We start from the raw sequence: 15,906 nt of genomic DNA, 5'->3' as shown, positions 1-15,906 counted from the left end.
GTAAACTTATAAGGACATTGTACTTCACATTTCCTCCTCGTTTTTCCCCTAGAAAATGCAATCCTGTTTAATGAATAGAAAAAAGTAAAATTATTCAAGGATAAAAATATTATTTGGTCATTTTTTTTGCACAGTTGATCTTTGCAATATGTTTAAATGTGAACTTTATTGTAGCCAGCAATAGTACGATTTAGTTCAGACCAAGAATGATTTTTAAAAATTAAAAGAATTTTCAACTGTGCTTTTAATTATTCCGACCATTATGATTAATATTAACTATCAGTTGCGACAAAACGAAATGACATTAATGACATTAGGCAGGTCGATCAACAAACATCATATCTTCAGAAATGACATTATTTAAAAAATTTAGTTTCCTTTGGATACATATAAATGTGACTAAATTCAAACCGTAAATAAAAATATAATCCCTTAGGCAGGGGGGGGAATATCACAAAAAGAAATACATATATACATTTTGCTTTGATTATTCACAAGATAAACCATTTATAAGAGGAAATGGTTTTAAAGGTTGTTAAAAGCTGGAAAGATTGTTTTTACTAATAATTTTCATCGCTACATATTATAAACTAGGTTAACGAAACTAACGTAGCTGTGTCTAGACTGCACAAAAGGCAGTGTGTTATTTTATTCATTACGATACTTACAATACACGTCCGATTAGGAATTTTTTTCAAAAAACAGATTTAAGACCACAGCTTAAAATGAAAAAAAAAAAAAAATGGGGAATGAATCATCGACTAAAAACACACAAGATGTTCATTATATATTTAAAAATTGATTGTAAATACTGGAATTATGAAAAGCCAATTTTTTCAATTATGATAAATTCATGTATGTGTCTTTGGGTTTGATTTTTTTTTTTTTTCAAAAAGTTTTATTTCTTCAACAATTTTATTAGTTGGAATGTCGAAGCTTAAATGGATAAGGTTATTGAAACATTATTGCCACACTTTTTCTATAATCGATGAGTTTTTAAATTATTGATAGTTCATTAAACCAGCTGTATTTGTTAGTATGTAATCGATTTTGAGTTATATTGTGAATATATATATATTTTTTTTTTTTAAGTAACAAAAATCGGCCCTTAACAGTACACTAAAACATAGGCCACAACATTTCATCGGAGGTTGTATGTCAACCTTGCTTTCGGTTTACTTTCTCCTTGTCTTCGATTAATTATTTTACATATTTTAACAACTTTATACAAAACAATATTTTGTCTAATGATAATATATCTACAGTTCTTGTTTGGAGACTGACAATAGGTTTAATTTCCATTCGTCGTTCCTTTTTTTTTTTTTTTACTTTTTTTTAAACTCACTTAGGAACTTACGAATGTGCACTCAAGAGCTCCCGCAGCTTAATAATAAATAACATCAATTTTTTTCATTTGGTCTTTGCTTTTAAAATCACACATTCCACATATTTAAATCTAGGATTTACCATGTGCCATTTAATTAATCTCAGTCAACTGATGATGTAATAAAAAAACAAACAAAAAATCCTTTTATCTCTCATTTGGAACAACTATATAAACCCTGTATTACAAATATAATGAAAATGTATGTTTTAAAGTAATACTCACACTCACACTCTCTCACACACACACACACCCACACACACATATATTTGTAAAAGATTAAAAATGTACAATATAAACATCTAAAAAAAAAAACTGAAAAAAAAATCACTGAAACAGCTAGTTTAAATTGGATATAAAATAAATTAATGATACAAAATGTCTTAACTTAATTTCTTTTAACTAATACTAAAAATGACTCAAAATGCATAATTATATTTATTTAAATTGATTTAACGTTTTGGGAGATGCGTACACCTCTCAAAATTTCAACCACATCAAAATTCATTAGCACTGCTTCAAGTAAAAATTGTACATATAATTATATATTGACTTGGTTATGTAAACAAATATTAAATTCGAAAAAAGTAAATAAAGAATTTGAACGTGACAGGTGTCAATTTTAAAATGCAAGGTCCCTTAACTTTTTACTACTAAGCAAAGTAAAATACTTTATTTTTTTAATGTTTTTAATTGAAAGATTTTAGTTTAAAAAGGTTGAGCTAAAGAAGATGAAGAATAATGGACATTTAGACTCAATTTTGAATCTCATTTCATCTGAAAACTTTGGTACAATAATAAGTTAATTATCATTGGAAGAAAAAAATTAAATAAATAATAACAGCCAGACGACAATAGAAAAAAAAATAAATGTAATGTGACGGATTGTTCATTCTAAAACTGGTTTTGGTTAAACCGAATCTCCCATACAGTCTGAGGGCACGTTGTCGCTCATGTGATAGCAGGGTTGAGAACACTGTCCCTCGAGTTGGACTGAGAGGTCGCCTGGAGCAATGTTACCGCTTCTCTTTCTGGACTACATTGTACAACTGCTAGTCACTTCCCACGGCCGCTTTTTTTCTTCTTACGTTTAAAAAAACAACAGCACCTGGATAGAAATAAGAAAGAACGCCTGATCAATAAATATGGAAATAAAATTTGTAATTAAAATGAACCGCACAAGCTTCTCTGAGTTTTAAAAGTCCTGATTGTGCAGTACAATAGTGAAATAAGTTTAGTAGATGATGATGGGTGAGTTTCTCACTTAAGATGGCGTAATGCCGAAACGCATTTGTATAACTCAAACAAAAAACCACAAGAGAAAACAGACCCAATAAATGGCCATGTGCCAGTTCAACATGAGTGAAAAAAGTTTATCTTAATGGTATACAGGGGGTGTTATTTATTTTTATTTTTTTTAATTTAATTTAATTTAAAAAAAATACCATTGATTAATCTTTATGTAAGGAAGGTATAGGCTGAGATTGACTCAAGGAAAGTTCAAAGGAGGGAAAATTCAAAAGGTGGGTAGAGATGGGAAGCTGGTGTCCAAGTGGATCGAAGTCATGATAGCTCAAGTGATAGAACAGGCGACGTATTTAGCCAAAGGTCGTGGGTTCGAATCCCGCTCCTGACACTGACTTTTTTATCTCAACCAATACCTTACTTAAAGATTAATTAATTGAAAGAGGTTATTTGGTCAATTGGGCCACCAAATCTAATGTAATTACTATTGATTTCAATCCTTCACGATACTGAATCATTTTTGTAAACAATGTGCCTGAGTTTTATTATCAATAGTTGTTTATTATTTTTATTTAGTAAAAATGATGTAGTAATACCATATTCCATTATTGTAACATTTATATGAGTCATCAAAACCATTCAAGTCTACAGATTTGAAAAATGTTGAAATGCATTTTGAACTGTCATCCTGACCATGGTTTGTGTGTGCATAAATACAGATTGAGTATTAAATTAAAAAACTGGGTTGTTCAGCATTTTTCAGTCAAATTAATAATTTTTTCAACCATTTTAATAATTGTCTCATTCAATTTAATAATCACCTCAACTAATTTAATGATCGCCCCTTTGGGATTTTATAGTCGGGGAGGAACTAAATCCGAGCTAGAAGTTGCAAAAACCTTTATTTAAATTTTAAAAAAGTAAAAGTATTTCTTCAAAAAATATAAATATTTGAAAAATGATAACCGATAACAGCTAAATCTTTTGCTATTTTTTACAAGAGCTGTGAACAAAACTTGATGGCTGTCATTACACGTGTTTCTAGTCATGGACAATGCCAGGATCCATAAAACCGCTTAAGTAAAAAGAGGTTGTGGAATCATTTTCTTATACAATTACTTTCTTGCCACCCTAATTGCCTATTCTTATCCCTAGTATGCATTTTCCAAGATTAAAACAGCTGCGAGGAACTAACAACTTGTGAACACAACAAGTGAAATAATAGTGTCAATTCAAATTTTGGGCACCGACGACTGCACCAATTAGGCAATGGTAATGAAGCTGGTTTGAAGCTGCCAAGCCAGTGTCGCAGGACTGCCACTCCATTAATTGATGTTCAAATTATCATTTTTTTAACATTTTTACTTTTTGATGAAATATCTTCACATTTTTATTAATTTTAAAGGTTTTCGCAGCTCCCCTGACTCTCGCAAAGGGATGATTATTAAATTAGTTGAGATTATTAAATTGAATGAGATGACTACTACATTGGTTGAAAAAATTATTTATACGACAGAAAAATGCTATATGTGTTTTCCCCCCTAATTTAAATGTTGATGATCATACCACCTTTTAATTACATCAGAAAAAGCTTTGAGAAAGAACGTTTTTGTGAAAAAATTTTTGCTTGAATTATAACTAGGCACTTACTTTGTTTCATCCACTAATTCCACTTCGGGCTGAAACGTGATGGGTGTGTTTGAATGGCCTGCTGTCGGATCATCATTGGCCAATTCTCCATTTGTCGAACTCATAACCTGGCAGGAAGATAAATTCAAATTGAAACCAAAATTATTTTATGCTGGTTAATATTTTTGCTAAAGTGGCATGATGTGATTATTCATACTTTGAAATTCTGTTTTTGTCTGGAATATTAAATTAAATTAATGAACGTATATATATATGTATGAAAATTAAAATAAAATAATATGGATTGCTCTTGTAAAAACTTTTATTTCCCCTTTGAAATGAACAACTAAAAGCTAGATCAATGTAAAATTTAAATCAAAAGAAAAACAATACACCTACCAACCATTAGTTTTTTTTTTTAAAACAAATTATTAATAAGAACATAAGACAAACATTTATAGTAAACAATGCCAGTTAGACAGCAAATTAGTCACTCTTTTTAATACTCCAAAAAATTTAAAAAACAAAATTAAAATTAAAGCAAAAGAAATAAGGCTAATAATTTGATAATTTACCTGAACAGAACCATGTCTGTCTGCTGGCGAAAGATGAGTCCGATTGGTGAAAGGGTTAACTTCCGGCCATTCTTGACCTCCACCCTGTTGTGTCAAAACACTTTCTATTAAGGCTGCCTTCTTTCAGTATTTTTTTGACTGTTATACTAATTATTTTTGTTTTTAATGGACCTCCAGAGAATCTTCATATAAGGTATGACATGCAATGTTTATGGAAAGAACACACAGGTGATACAAACCGTTTTTAAACATCGAGCTTTCCCATACCTCTCTCTTTCTTTTTCAAAAAGTAGACTGGTGGCCAAACTTTTTTTTTTTTTAGAGGAGAACTGGAGTCTTTTCATTTACTATTGGATTATTTAAGGATTTTTTTGTCTGAACTTTTGCATAAAATAAAACAAAGAAGAAGAAAACTAAATACATAGGCAACTAGTTCACCGCCTAAAACTGATTGATATGTTCGCGTTATTCAAGTAAAGTAATAAAATTGATATAACTGTTTGCTCATGTAATCTTAACTGGTTTTAATGAGGCCTATTGAAATATGTCAAAATTACCTTATAAACCTAGCCCGTAGCCGCAATATGAACTTTTAATAATGAATGACGGAAAATAAAATTGTATTATATTTTTCCCTTTATAAAGTTAACTAAATATTTCAGGACAAATAGAATGCACAAAGTTGACAATGCACACATGTTCTCCTCTAAAAACATCCCTTATTCAATGAAAATAAACTTACCAGCCAGATGATCCCATGACCTTCCAATGTCAATTCTTAATCAAGTTAATTTCGTGCAAACAAAAATAAAATAGAAATGAAAATATTTTTTAAAAAAATTTTTTAAATAATAAAAACGGCCTAACAAGGAAATACATCACACAACGAGCAATTCAAACTACCATGGGAGGCGGTGTATTGTTATTTTCATAAAAATAATAAAAGAAAAAATGCAGATTGAAATGTCCACTATCATAAAAAAATAAAAAATAAAACGGTTGGGAGATAGAAGTGCTGGACATACACTGAACCATAAAAAAAGGGTACATAATAAATACTCAAAATTAAAGGACAGTCTAAACAATTTCAACAAATTTGTCTTTAATCAAATTATTTTTCTAGTGAACACATTCAATTATAAAGTAAGGGTATAAAAAAGTAAGTGAAAACAAGGTATGAACACAATCAATTGAAAGAGCACAGCTGAAAAATTAACCAAAATTAAGTTCTTATTTTTTTCTTTCGTTTTTTTACATAAGGCACTTATTTGATAATGGTTGTCACATCATATACCTACACTAAAATAATTAATAAAAAATTATAATAAAATAATCTCAAGTGTAACTATGGGGAGATACTCAAAGATTTGGCATAAGCGAATGACTTCAACTTGGTTATCAAAAGTTATACCCCAAATTGGCAATTGAAAATGAGTATAAAAAAATGAAATTAAAAAAATATAAATATATGAAACGACAAAAGAAAAACTATTTGCAAAAATTTCAAACATAATAATTATTGAAATTGCCATTCATTTTTAAACAATATTTTATAAAAATGTTGCTAGGTATTGAAATAATGGCTTCACTTTGTTAAAGTGTTTACCCTACTTTGTAAATAATTTAGTAAAACGAGGAATAAAGGAAGAATAAACGTTCTGTTGGTTGAATTAGAGTATTTTTGGAAAAGTTTAACATGTTGATTGTAAAGTATTCACAAAAACTCTATCACTCTATCATTGTGTACAAAATCACGCGAGTATCTGTAAACAAATCACCTATTTTGTTTATAGAGTCCCCAACAAAGCCAAGATGACCTAGATAATAAATTTTGAACCGGAGAAAATGAGTGCTCTCAGTTTGTTGTGAGGTTCATAGGTTCAATTCTGCACATTTGTGTATGTATGTACATATATGTACAGGATTAGGAGTATGTAAATCTATCAATCAATCTTGCTTACAGCCCTAACTCAGTGGACTTGTAACAAAGTATGTACAGCCTACATGACATATTAATTTGATTAAATGTATTAAAATATATCAGTTAAATTGAGACAAAGTTTGATAATTAATAGTGAACCAAGAGATTACATTCATCTTATAAATGGAAAAAAATGTTTAAATAATTTCTTAATCTTTCTACTACAATTCAATTTTTTAAAACAATTATCCTTAAATAACATGAATTTAAATCCATCACAAAAATTGCTTTGAATGTACGACTTCACAATCAACATGTTAACAAAGTCAGACCAAAACATTCTAAAAAGACACAAGTCAGCATTTAAGTGAAGACAATGCTTATGCCAATTTTGTTATATACAAAGACCTTTATAACAGGCTAATTTATTACGCATCTAATTAAAAATCTCAATTTCCAACTGAATTGAACACAACCTGAGCCATTGGAATCTTAAAATTATATACAAATTCCATACGCTTAGGGTTCTACGAGTGACAGCCAAGCTGCGACAAGGCAAAATTGTCAACATTTCTAATTCAAAATTACGCCTGACCTCTGACATCAACAATGTGTCATCTTTCAGAAAAAATATGTCATCATCATCTTCAAATTCGTCGCTCTAGCATAGAAAACATAAGAACCCTATGTTAAAAATTTAATTTGGTACTCATTATTTTTATATATGACATTTATACTAGCTAGCTGATTTAACAAATTAACATAATTAATCATCAATTGACTTAACGCAAAAAATCATACCTTAGTAAGTCCTGGGCCACGGATCCGTCCACCACCACTAGCTGCTACAATTTCATGTCCAGTTTGGACTGATGGAACTGGCGTAGACTAAAAAAGAAATTTAAAAAATCCAGTTGAAGAAATTAAACCCTACTGAACATAACTCATACAAAATCTCAACAGAAGAATGACCAGATCATATTTAAGCGTTTAAAAAACATCGATCAGATATGATGATTTTTAAAAAGTATACAATTCAGTGGTTGGAGTGCAAAACTGAATCTCATTTAAGCATGCATTAGGTGAACTCATAGCCTCTTATATGCAATGTTGATAGTACAAAGTGCAGTGACATATAAAGCCTTGTGTACATGCAAATAAATGTCTTATAACATAATTTTATTTATTTTATTTTATTTTATTTTTTATTCAAAAAAGGCTACTAAATTTAATCAATTACGTGCTAAAGCAATAACTTCCCAACCTATATGCCCACCAGATTTAAAAATATTAATATCAAACATTGTAAAAGAAGAATTGAGAAACCGCTGAGCTTGAGGAAATAGCAACAGCTCTGCCGAACTGTGACAGGTTAGAAAGATACAGGTCACTGGTTGGCAGAGAATGTGTTGAAAAGTTAAAAGGCCATAATGACAAGACTACACATAGGTCATACAAGAATAACATAGGAACACCTCCTGGCCAGAAACTGACTACATTCCCATTATGCAAGGATAAAATTATGCTTGAGTATATTTTCAACTGTTGAAGGCTGGACACAAGACATATTTTGGTATATCATCAGTCCTCATACATCACAGTTCCGGTACCTCAAGGCTACGGTAATTTTATATGTAGTATGTTTTTTAAGTTATTAAAATGAATCTGATTTATTAGCATGAAAGAAAGGAGTTTAACCCAGCCGCGAGGAATATTGAGTACATTAGATCTTCAGATGTTTTATTATTACAACACAATTTCAGCACAATTTTCATTTAACATTGTTGTTTCATTACAGCATCAATGAATCGCTCCTATGGACCTGTCTGATAGTGGAATGTGTTTCTTGTTAACGTGGTTCTCGTAAATCCCTTCTGATTTTCTTTTCATTTTTAATAATTTTAGTGCACAAAGTTGGTTCTGTATTTTTTTTTTCTTCAGATCCTCACTTAACACTGTTTCATTCAACATCACTGTTTCCCAGTAGCGTTAATCAAGTACTTATTGTACTTTGGGGTGATGTCTTAGAAGTAAAAGTGGTCCAGATTTCTATGTAAAGAATTAGGTGGTGATGAGATATTGGTGCTGTAGAAATATCAAGTACTACCGCCACCAGGTGTGTGACTGTTTTCTGCCATGGTACTTTTGCTGGGGCAGGACCGTTTCATTCAGGGCGAGATGACATGGTTTGTTGGTCTCTGGATAAGTACCTACACTCTAACAACGCGAACGGCAACCACTAAGTAAGTCGTCCCAATGTTCTTTACAGTGCTGTGGAATGGCTTATGGGTGCCAACTTGTGCTGTTGTACGCGCACAACTTTCTGTAAATATGTTTACGTTTAAGTGGAGAGCACACTTACCCGAAGCCTTGCCTCATGTTTTGGTAGTGTGCACATCTGTTTGATGTCAAGCGTACACCACGGACAGTCATACAGGATGTATCACAATTGCACTGTCTCTTTTGTTCTTAATGCGTTATTATGAGCAAAACCTTGTAATAAATTGTTAGTTATTCATTCTACCAATAAATTTTGTACCAAACCATCATAATTAATTTTTATAAAAACTCATGAATGTGATCTCATTTAATTTGGTTTACATTGAAATAAGCATGATGTAATTAATATAATGACAAAAATATATATATACAGTTTGAAATAAACTACAAAAAATATAAGTGTCCAGTTCTTCTGTCTTCGACTAAACTCGACGCTACTCAACAAAAATCTGGGCAGTGGGGAACTTGGGTGCATTGCGTAGCATAGAGTAGCATGGCATCGGGCAGATGTGCATGGGAGTAATACAATCTTAGAGAAAATTGGACATTGGATTTGCATCAGATGGCTTCAGATCATCGTGTTGCGTCGGGTGTTCCCCGCTTTAGTTTTATAGGTTGCAACCTGAGGCACAAACTAGAGGCCAGCTTTTTAAGAAATCTGTTTACTATATGTACATATAAAAGTAGAGAGACAGTAACCAGGAATGCGAAGCTTAAATGGCTGAATATTAAAAATACACTAATAAATAAAAATAAAGAATGAGTATCCACATAATACATACATGCTAAATATGCTTGCTTAACCAATTGTATTACTTCTAAACATACAAAAGGATAACAACTAGCTCAGATTCCCCAAAAATAAATGAATTTCTAAATTAAAAAATTGTAATTTCTTTTGTTGAATTTTTATTCACAGGAGACAGATACTTTTAAGTTCATACTTAATTATTTTCCCGTGACAGCTATTGCTTCTATAGTTGTTATTTTGCCTATTTTGTCATTAATTTTAAATGAACTTTTCCAATATTTTTTTCAAAGCTAGTTGAATAAAATAGGCAATACCTCTTTGCGTAAAGCATCTTTGCTTACCTAGTGTTAGTTTTAAAAAATGTACGAATATAAACAACATCTTTATATCATCCATTAAACTTTTCATACAACATTGAAATGAAGAAAGAAATAAGCATACATACAAATCTCTCCATAAACAATACTAAAATGGTGCTTTTTTTTTTTGATAATTGTGCTAGAAATTGATGAGCTCACAGTCATACCTTATCCGAGCTTGTCTTTCCAATGTGAGATGGAGGTGCTTTCTTCAATATGTTCATTATTTCAAAGTTAGCCGGCTAAATCATGCAGCATGCAACATTGTTCAGAACAAAAAAATCATGCATAATGTACGAAAGAATTTTTTAAATTTCTGTATCGGATATTAAATTTGCTGAAAAAATTGTTCAACACAATAAATTACGATAACTGAATATCAAATTAACAAAAACTTCTTGGCTTTTTAAAAAATATTTTTATTGTCTTTTCGCGGAGATTCGTAGAATCTAAAGTGCTCAAGAGAAATATTGCCAATTACTTGAAGATTTCAGCTTCAAAGACCTAAAATAATTATCGTTTAATGGGTATTGAAAGAGAATGCATATTAACCATAGGCAAACACAACAAAACGAAAGGTGCCAAGTCATAGCTGGCATGCAAAATATTATCGGACATAAACAAAATGCTCACCATTGTCTTGTCAGTCCAATCGAACTCCGAATCATCAACGAAGCCACGTTTTTCGAAGAGATCGGTGAATAATTTTCTTAGGTACTCATAATCAGGAGTCTCAAAAAAATCTAACCTCCTAACGTATCGAAGATAGGTGGCAAGTTCCTCTAAAAAATTAAATTATTAATTGCAATACAGAAAAAAAATCATCTTGTACTAGATACAATATAATAAACTTTATACAATTATTAAAAATTAATTACCAGGATGGCCTTCACATAAGACTTCGATTGGTGTGGCCCTTTTAGTGTCCCCTATTTTTTGATACCGTTCTTTAAGAGTATCTGCTTTAAGGCCTTGCCATGGCAAAGAGCCCCTCAGAAAGTACATAAACATATGACCAAGTGCTTCCAGATCATCCCGTCGGCTTTGTTCTACAAGCACAAACAAAAAGTTTAGTTGACAATCATATCCTAGATGATAAACAGTTTAATCTTACCTTTTCCTAAATGTGTATTAATACTCATATACCTTGCCGTACCCGTTAAGCTCTTGTGTTCCCGGTAAGGTATATGTTTGTTTGTTTCTAAATCTATATATTCCTTAGCTAAACCGAAATCTGGGGAAAAAAATTAAGTTTTGACTGAAGGAATAAGAACTATATTGACAAAAAAAATTGAATAAAAATTGTCTTACCTATTATATGTATAATTTTATCTTTTTTATTTGCACTCCTACCAATTAGAAAATTCTCTGGTTTTACATCCCTATAAATAAGATGTCGACCATGTACGTACTCTATCCTATGGAGCTGTAAGAGAATGAAAATAAAATTGGCTGCATAGAAGTATAATTTTTTTAAAAATTGTGTAAAATATATCTAAAAACTAGACAAATTATTATACAAATGGCCCTTCTCTCTTACTAGTTGGGTAGCAATCTTGAGGACAGTCTTGAGAGAAAATCTCCTTCCGCAAGCATCAAACAAGTCTTCTAGTGAGGGGCCGAGAAGTTCCATGACGAGGGCATTGTACTTCCCACAGGGGCCGAAGTAATAAATTTCAGGGATCCCTTCTGCAATGTTCAAAGGATAGGGAGATTGTGGGAGTAGGGCAAAGGGTAAAAAATCAAAGGGAAGGAGGGAGCGGAAAAAACAGACTATATCAGTAAATTGTGACAAAACATTTTTCAAAAGGGCCATTTCTGTTCGCAGTTACCACATTGGGGTTTTTATTCCAAAAAGTTTTTTTTTTTTTTTTTTTTTTTTTTTTTTTTTTTTTTTTTTTTTTTTTTTTTTTAAACCTGTAGAACATAACGTCTGTATTTTGTCTTTTTACATTTAATTTCTGCGCATTATTATTTGGAGTTAATTCCAAAAGGAGAATGCAATTTTTCTAAAGAACATGCATGGACAAAGAGAAAATGACACAATTCGCTTGTAGAACACCTGTCAATTGTATTGTTTACAGTCTGAATCAAATTCCTACATAAAATGAAATTCTTTATTAACAATAATGATCCTAAAACAGCTCAAAGACTATTTTTTATAAGAATGGCCAGGACAATTTGATCTCTCATGTCTTCTTTCTTTATAATTGTTATTTATTTTTAGTGTGATCTGAATAATGATTGGAAATACTAGCCAGACACACTAAACATGGCAAAATACATAAATACATACATAAACACGTCTAACATACCAGCCCGGCAAGTATAAGCAGACAAAATTACAGGATTTGCAATACTTAAGTTGGTTGTGTTCAGTTTTCAAATATTTATTCTAAAAATTTGACAGTAGAACCACATTCCAATTACTTGTTGTTTGACTGCTACATTCTAAATGTTTTACACCCAGTAAAACATTGGGGAAAAGCCATTACATATATCAATATGAATGTCAAGCTGACTTCAATTTTATTATTTATGGTCAGCCAATACTGTTGTTGAATGTCAATTTTCATTGGTGAATGCATCTGGGGTTGGACCTGAGATTCTCAAGTCTCTGGTACTCCCTGGCATCGTTGGATTCACAATCGTCGATGGGAAATAAATGTTTGATGTAAACATCATATCAATTTTTTTTCATTATAGAAACTTTTTATGATTTAACAAATCCTGATATTTTATGTCTTGTATTGGTCAATTATTACATCAGTTTTACTTTGAAGATCCTTAAGGTTGATTTTGGATACTTTAACTGATCTGAAAACTAAATGGAAACACTTTCACAGCCAAGTTGTTAACGCCTGTAAATTTTGGCAGGTAAAGTCTACCTACTTATTTTTATTCATTATTAGATTATATTAGGAACAAGCCAGCATGAAAGCAAGAACTAAATCAAATCTGATCGTTTTTGACCTGTAAGTACCTTTGCTTGAATGTCACGTAACAAATAGAAAGACAAGTTTATTCCACACAACTAAAATTAATTCTTCATACTAAAATATTCTTTTTACAATTGTTTCTCTCCCTGATGGTCAGGCAACAATGACCAATGTTACAGTGCAAAATTATCATCATCATTGTTATAATATTCATACTTCATATAGGGAGGGAGGAAAGACGTAGCAAATATACGACCATAGAATTTTGTTTAATAAGTAAAATTGTACAAAATAATGTAATTTAATCTTGAAAAGAAAGCGACAAGGATAACAGGAATGAATGTCGAAAATAATATAGGTTTAAGAGGGTATCAGTTCGGCTTTAATCTAATGTAGAAGTTCAATTTAAATTATTATTTAACTGTCAGTTCAATATTTAAATACACAATAATCATTTAATGTATCGTGCAAAGTTTGCCATTCTGCAAATTATAAGGCTCTATTCGCACAATACCGACCGGATTTCGCAATAACGTACGGAATTTTTAGAACTTACGGACTTACGCATTGTATCGCTATCTGGAGCGAGGTCTTGAGAGTGAATTTCCGGTTACAAAGCACAAAGAGGTCTTCCAAAGAGGGCCCGAGCAGCTCCAAAACCATGCAGTTGTACTGATTGCACGTCCCGAAGTAGTAGACCTGCGGCACCCCCTCTGTACCGTACAAAACACCGCCAATTTACTAGATCATAACATTCTTATAAACTAACTCGAGTTAATAACACTCTTGTGCGAACCACCACTCAAGGAGTTTACTCTAACTTAAGAAGCTTAAAAATAATGTCGTTTTCAAGCTACATCAAATAAAATCAGTGTCCAATTCCGGAAAACAACTGCAATAAGCCTCTTTCAAAATTATCTTATCATCCTTTTAAAGAAATGATTGTTGATCTGACTGTCCAGAAGAAAAATGCATCTGGTGTAGAATAGAAACATAATAGTATCAGTTTTGTTCTGCTGCCACAACCAGCAGCTATTCGTTTAACATTTTGTTGAATACTTTTTACACAAAAGTTAAACAAATGCACACTCTCATATAAAGCCAAATAAATTCAAATAGATTATGAATATTAAATAAGTAGGAAAAGAAAGACACTCCCATAGATTATCTTATTTTTTTATATCTATCTTTAAATAGAAATTCAATCAAATCTAACATTCACATAGGTTTTAAAACATGCTGGGTGTCAAACAACTATTTCAATAACTAATTTTATTTTTTGCCTAGATTTTCCTGTGATTTTTCACTAATTTAAAATTACTCTACAATGAAAAAAAATCTTGTCTGATGAACATCTGCACCGTAATAACCACACTGGTTTTCATTAATACTGTTAACATTCATGCTATTGCTTGAGCAACTCATATGGTTTAATTTAGTGGTACAATTTGTCTTTTTTTTTTCTTTGTAAAATCTTCTTCAATTTTTTTTTTTTTTTTTTTTTTTATTTGAAGAAGAAAAAGAATTTATCTGAAACAGATTCAAATTGATTAATGGCAATGGCCCTCCCTAAACCGCAAAGGTTAATTAGCTTCCTTAAAAGAACAAGAGAGGATTTTCTGACCCGCAATTTATAACAGTAATTTTTAGCTGAGAGAGCCTGGACAATTAGGAACTGTTGATTCCAGTTTTTAGTATTTTCAAATTATTCCAATATTTCCATTAGTTTTGTATAGCACAAATGAATATTCCAAATGAAATTGTATTTTTATGGTGTCAATAATTTAAGATAAAATTTAAGGTTATGATTAATGCTAAAGGATTATCCACTCGGGCATACACAAACAAACTCTAAAAATACTTCTTTCACAACTATTTTAATTTAACTTTAAACTAATTATCATTAATACTAATAAACCCTAATACTTATAAATAGGAGAATTGGTGATTGCACAAATAAGTGCTATCAACCAAGTTCGTTTTGTGTTTACTGAGCAAAACAAACAAAAACATTCTCAGAAATACATTTCAAGAGATAAAAGCAACAAAACGGGCAGAAATTTTGTCTGAAAATTTAGACCTTTGATGAAACACTAACATTTCAATTAAACGGCACAAATTAGTTCACGTTTATGTTTTTTGAATTGGACTAAATTAAAACGCTGATATAGGAAGCCATACACTTAAGACCTGAAATTATGCAATCCGCGGTTTACACTTGAGATGCTTCACTCAAAAAGGAAAAAAGGGATTCTTTGTCCACTTTAGGAAGACAACTTTTAAAATTGTACGGCTTCAATCAGACATCCCACCCCAATGCTCAAATTTATAACAGTTATTGCAGTAAAAAAAGTTTGAATTAATTGCCAGAAACAAGTCAAATAAAGGCTATACAATTTTTGGATGACAAAAATGTTTTTATATAAATGGTTTTAACACTTTCTTAAACCAATCTAACCAATTTTTTTAGAGATGTAAACATATAGAAATTTTGTTTTTACAAATCCCCTTCCTAGAAAAGATCTTTTAAAATATAATTCCTTTATATTTGAAAAATGTATTTTTTTAATTATACTGGCCACTTCCATTATCAACTCTCTCGAAATGTATTTTACGCTTTACAATTTTTTAACTTTTTTTTTTACTTTCGACTTTTTGGGTTTTGAATGTTTGAAAGTGCAGAGTCCCCCGGCGTGTTTTGACAGACTTGGTGGAGCGAACGACTTCAAAATGAAAAAAAAATTTATATACTCAAACAGTTATTGTAATAATGAAAGATAAATATATTAACGGTGGTAACTGCTATGGCCTTATACTTAAATT

General features: G+C 31.0%; 1 protein-coding gene across 11 annotated transcripts in view; it reads right to left on the bottom strand.

The window, feature by feature from the left end:
• Positions 1–1,711: 1,711 nt before the first annotated feature.
• Positions 1,712–15,906, bottom strand: part of LOC106672428 (casein kinase I) — an 81,900-nt gene continuing 67,705 nt past the window's right edge. For 2 of the 11 annotated variants that reach the window (XM_014403847.2, XM_014403846.2), the window contains 10 exons: positions 15,729–15,806; positions 13,648–13,796; positions 11,456–11,570; positions 11,259–11,378; positions 11,023–11,193; positions 10,778–10,926; positions 7,556–7,642; positions 4,834–4,917; positions 4,280–4,386; positions 1,712–2,516 (listed from right to left, as the gene is read on the bottom strand). In XM_014403847.2, coding sequence (XP_014259333.1) covers positions 2,441–2,516; positions 4,280–4,386; positions 4,834–4,917; positions 7,556–7,642; positions 10,778–10,926; positions 11,023–11,193; positions 11,259–11,378; positions 11,456–11,570; positions 13,648–13,796; positions 15,729–15,806 — 1,136 coding nt within the window. In that variant the 3' untranslated portion in view covers positions 1,712–2,440. Of the gene's footprint in view, positions 2,517–4,279; positions 4,387–4,833; positions 4,918–7,555; positions 7,643–10,542; positions 10,649–10,777; positions 10,927–11,022; positions 11,194–11,258; positions 11,379–11,455; positions 11,571–11,684; positions 11,834–13,647; positions 13,797–15,728; positions 15,807–15,906 lie in introns of those variants that run through there. The other 9 variants (XM_014403849.2, XM_024228239.1, XM_014403848.2 and 6 more) reach the window with 8 other exon arrangements.

Source organism: Cimex lectularius, unplaced genomic scaffold, assembly GCF_000648675.2.
Source record: "Cimex lectularius strain Harlan isolate CLEC.00 unplaced genomic scaffold, Clec_2.1 scaffold167, whole genome shotgun sequence".
NCBI classification, from domain to species: domain Eukaryota; kingdom Metazoa; phylum Arthropoda; class Insecta; order Hemiptera; family Cimicidae; genus Cimex; species Cimex lectularius.
This window is presented reverse-complemented; position numbering and strand designations above follow the sequence as displayed.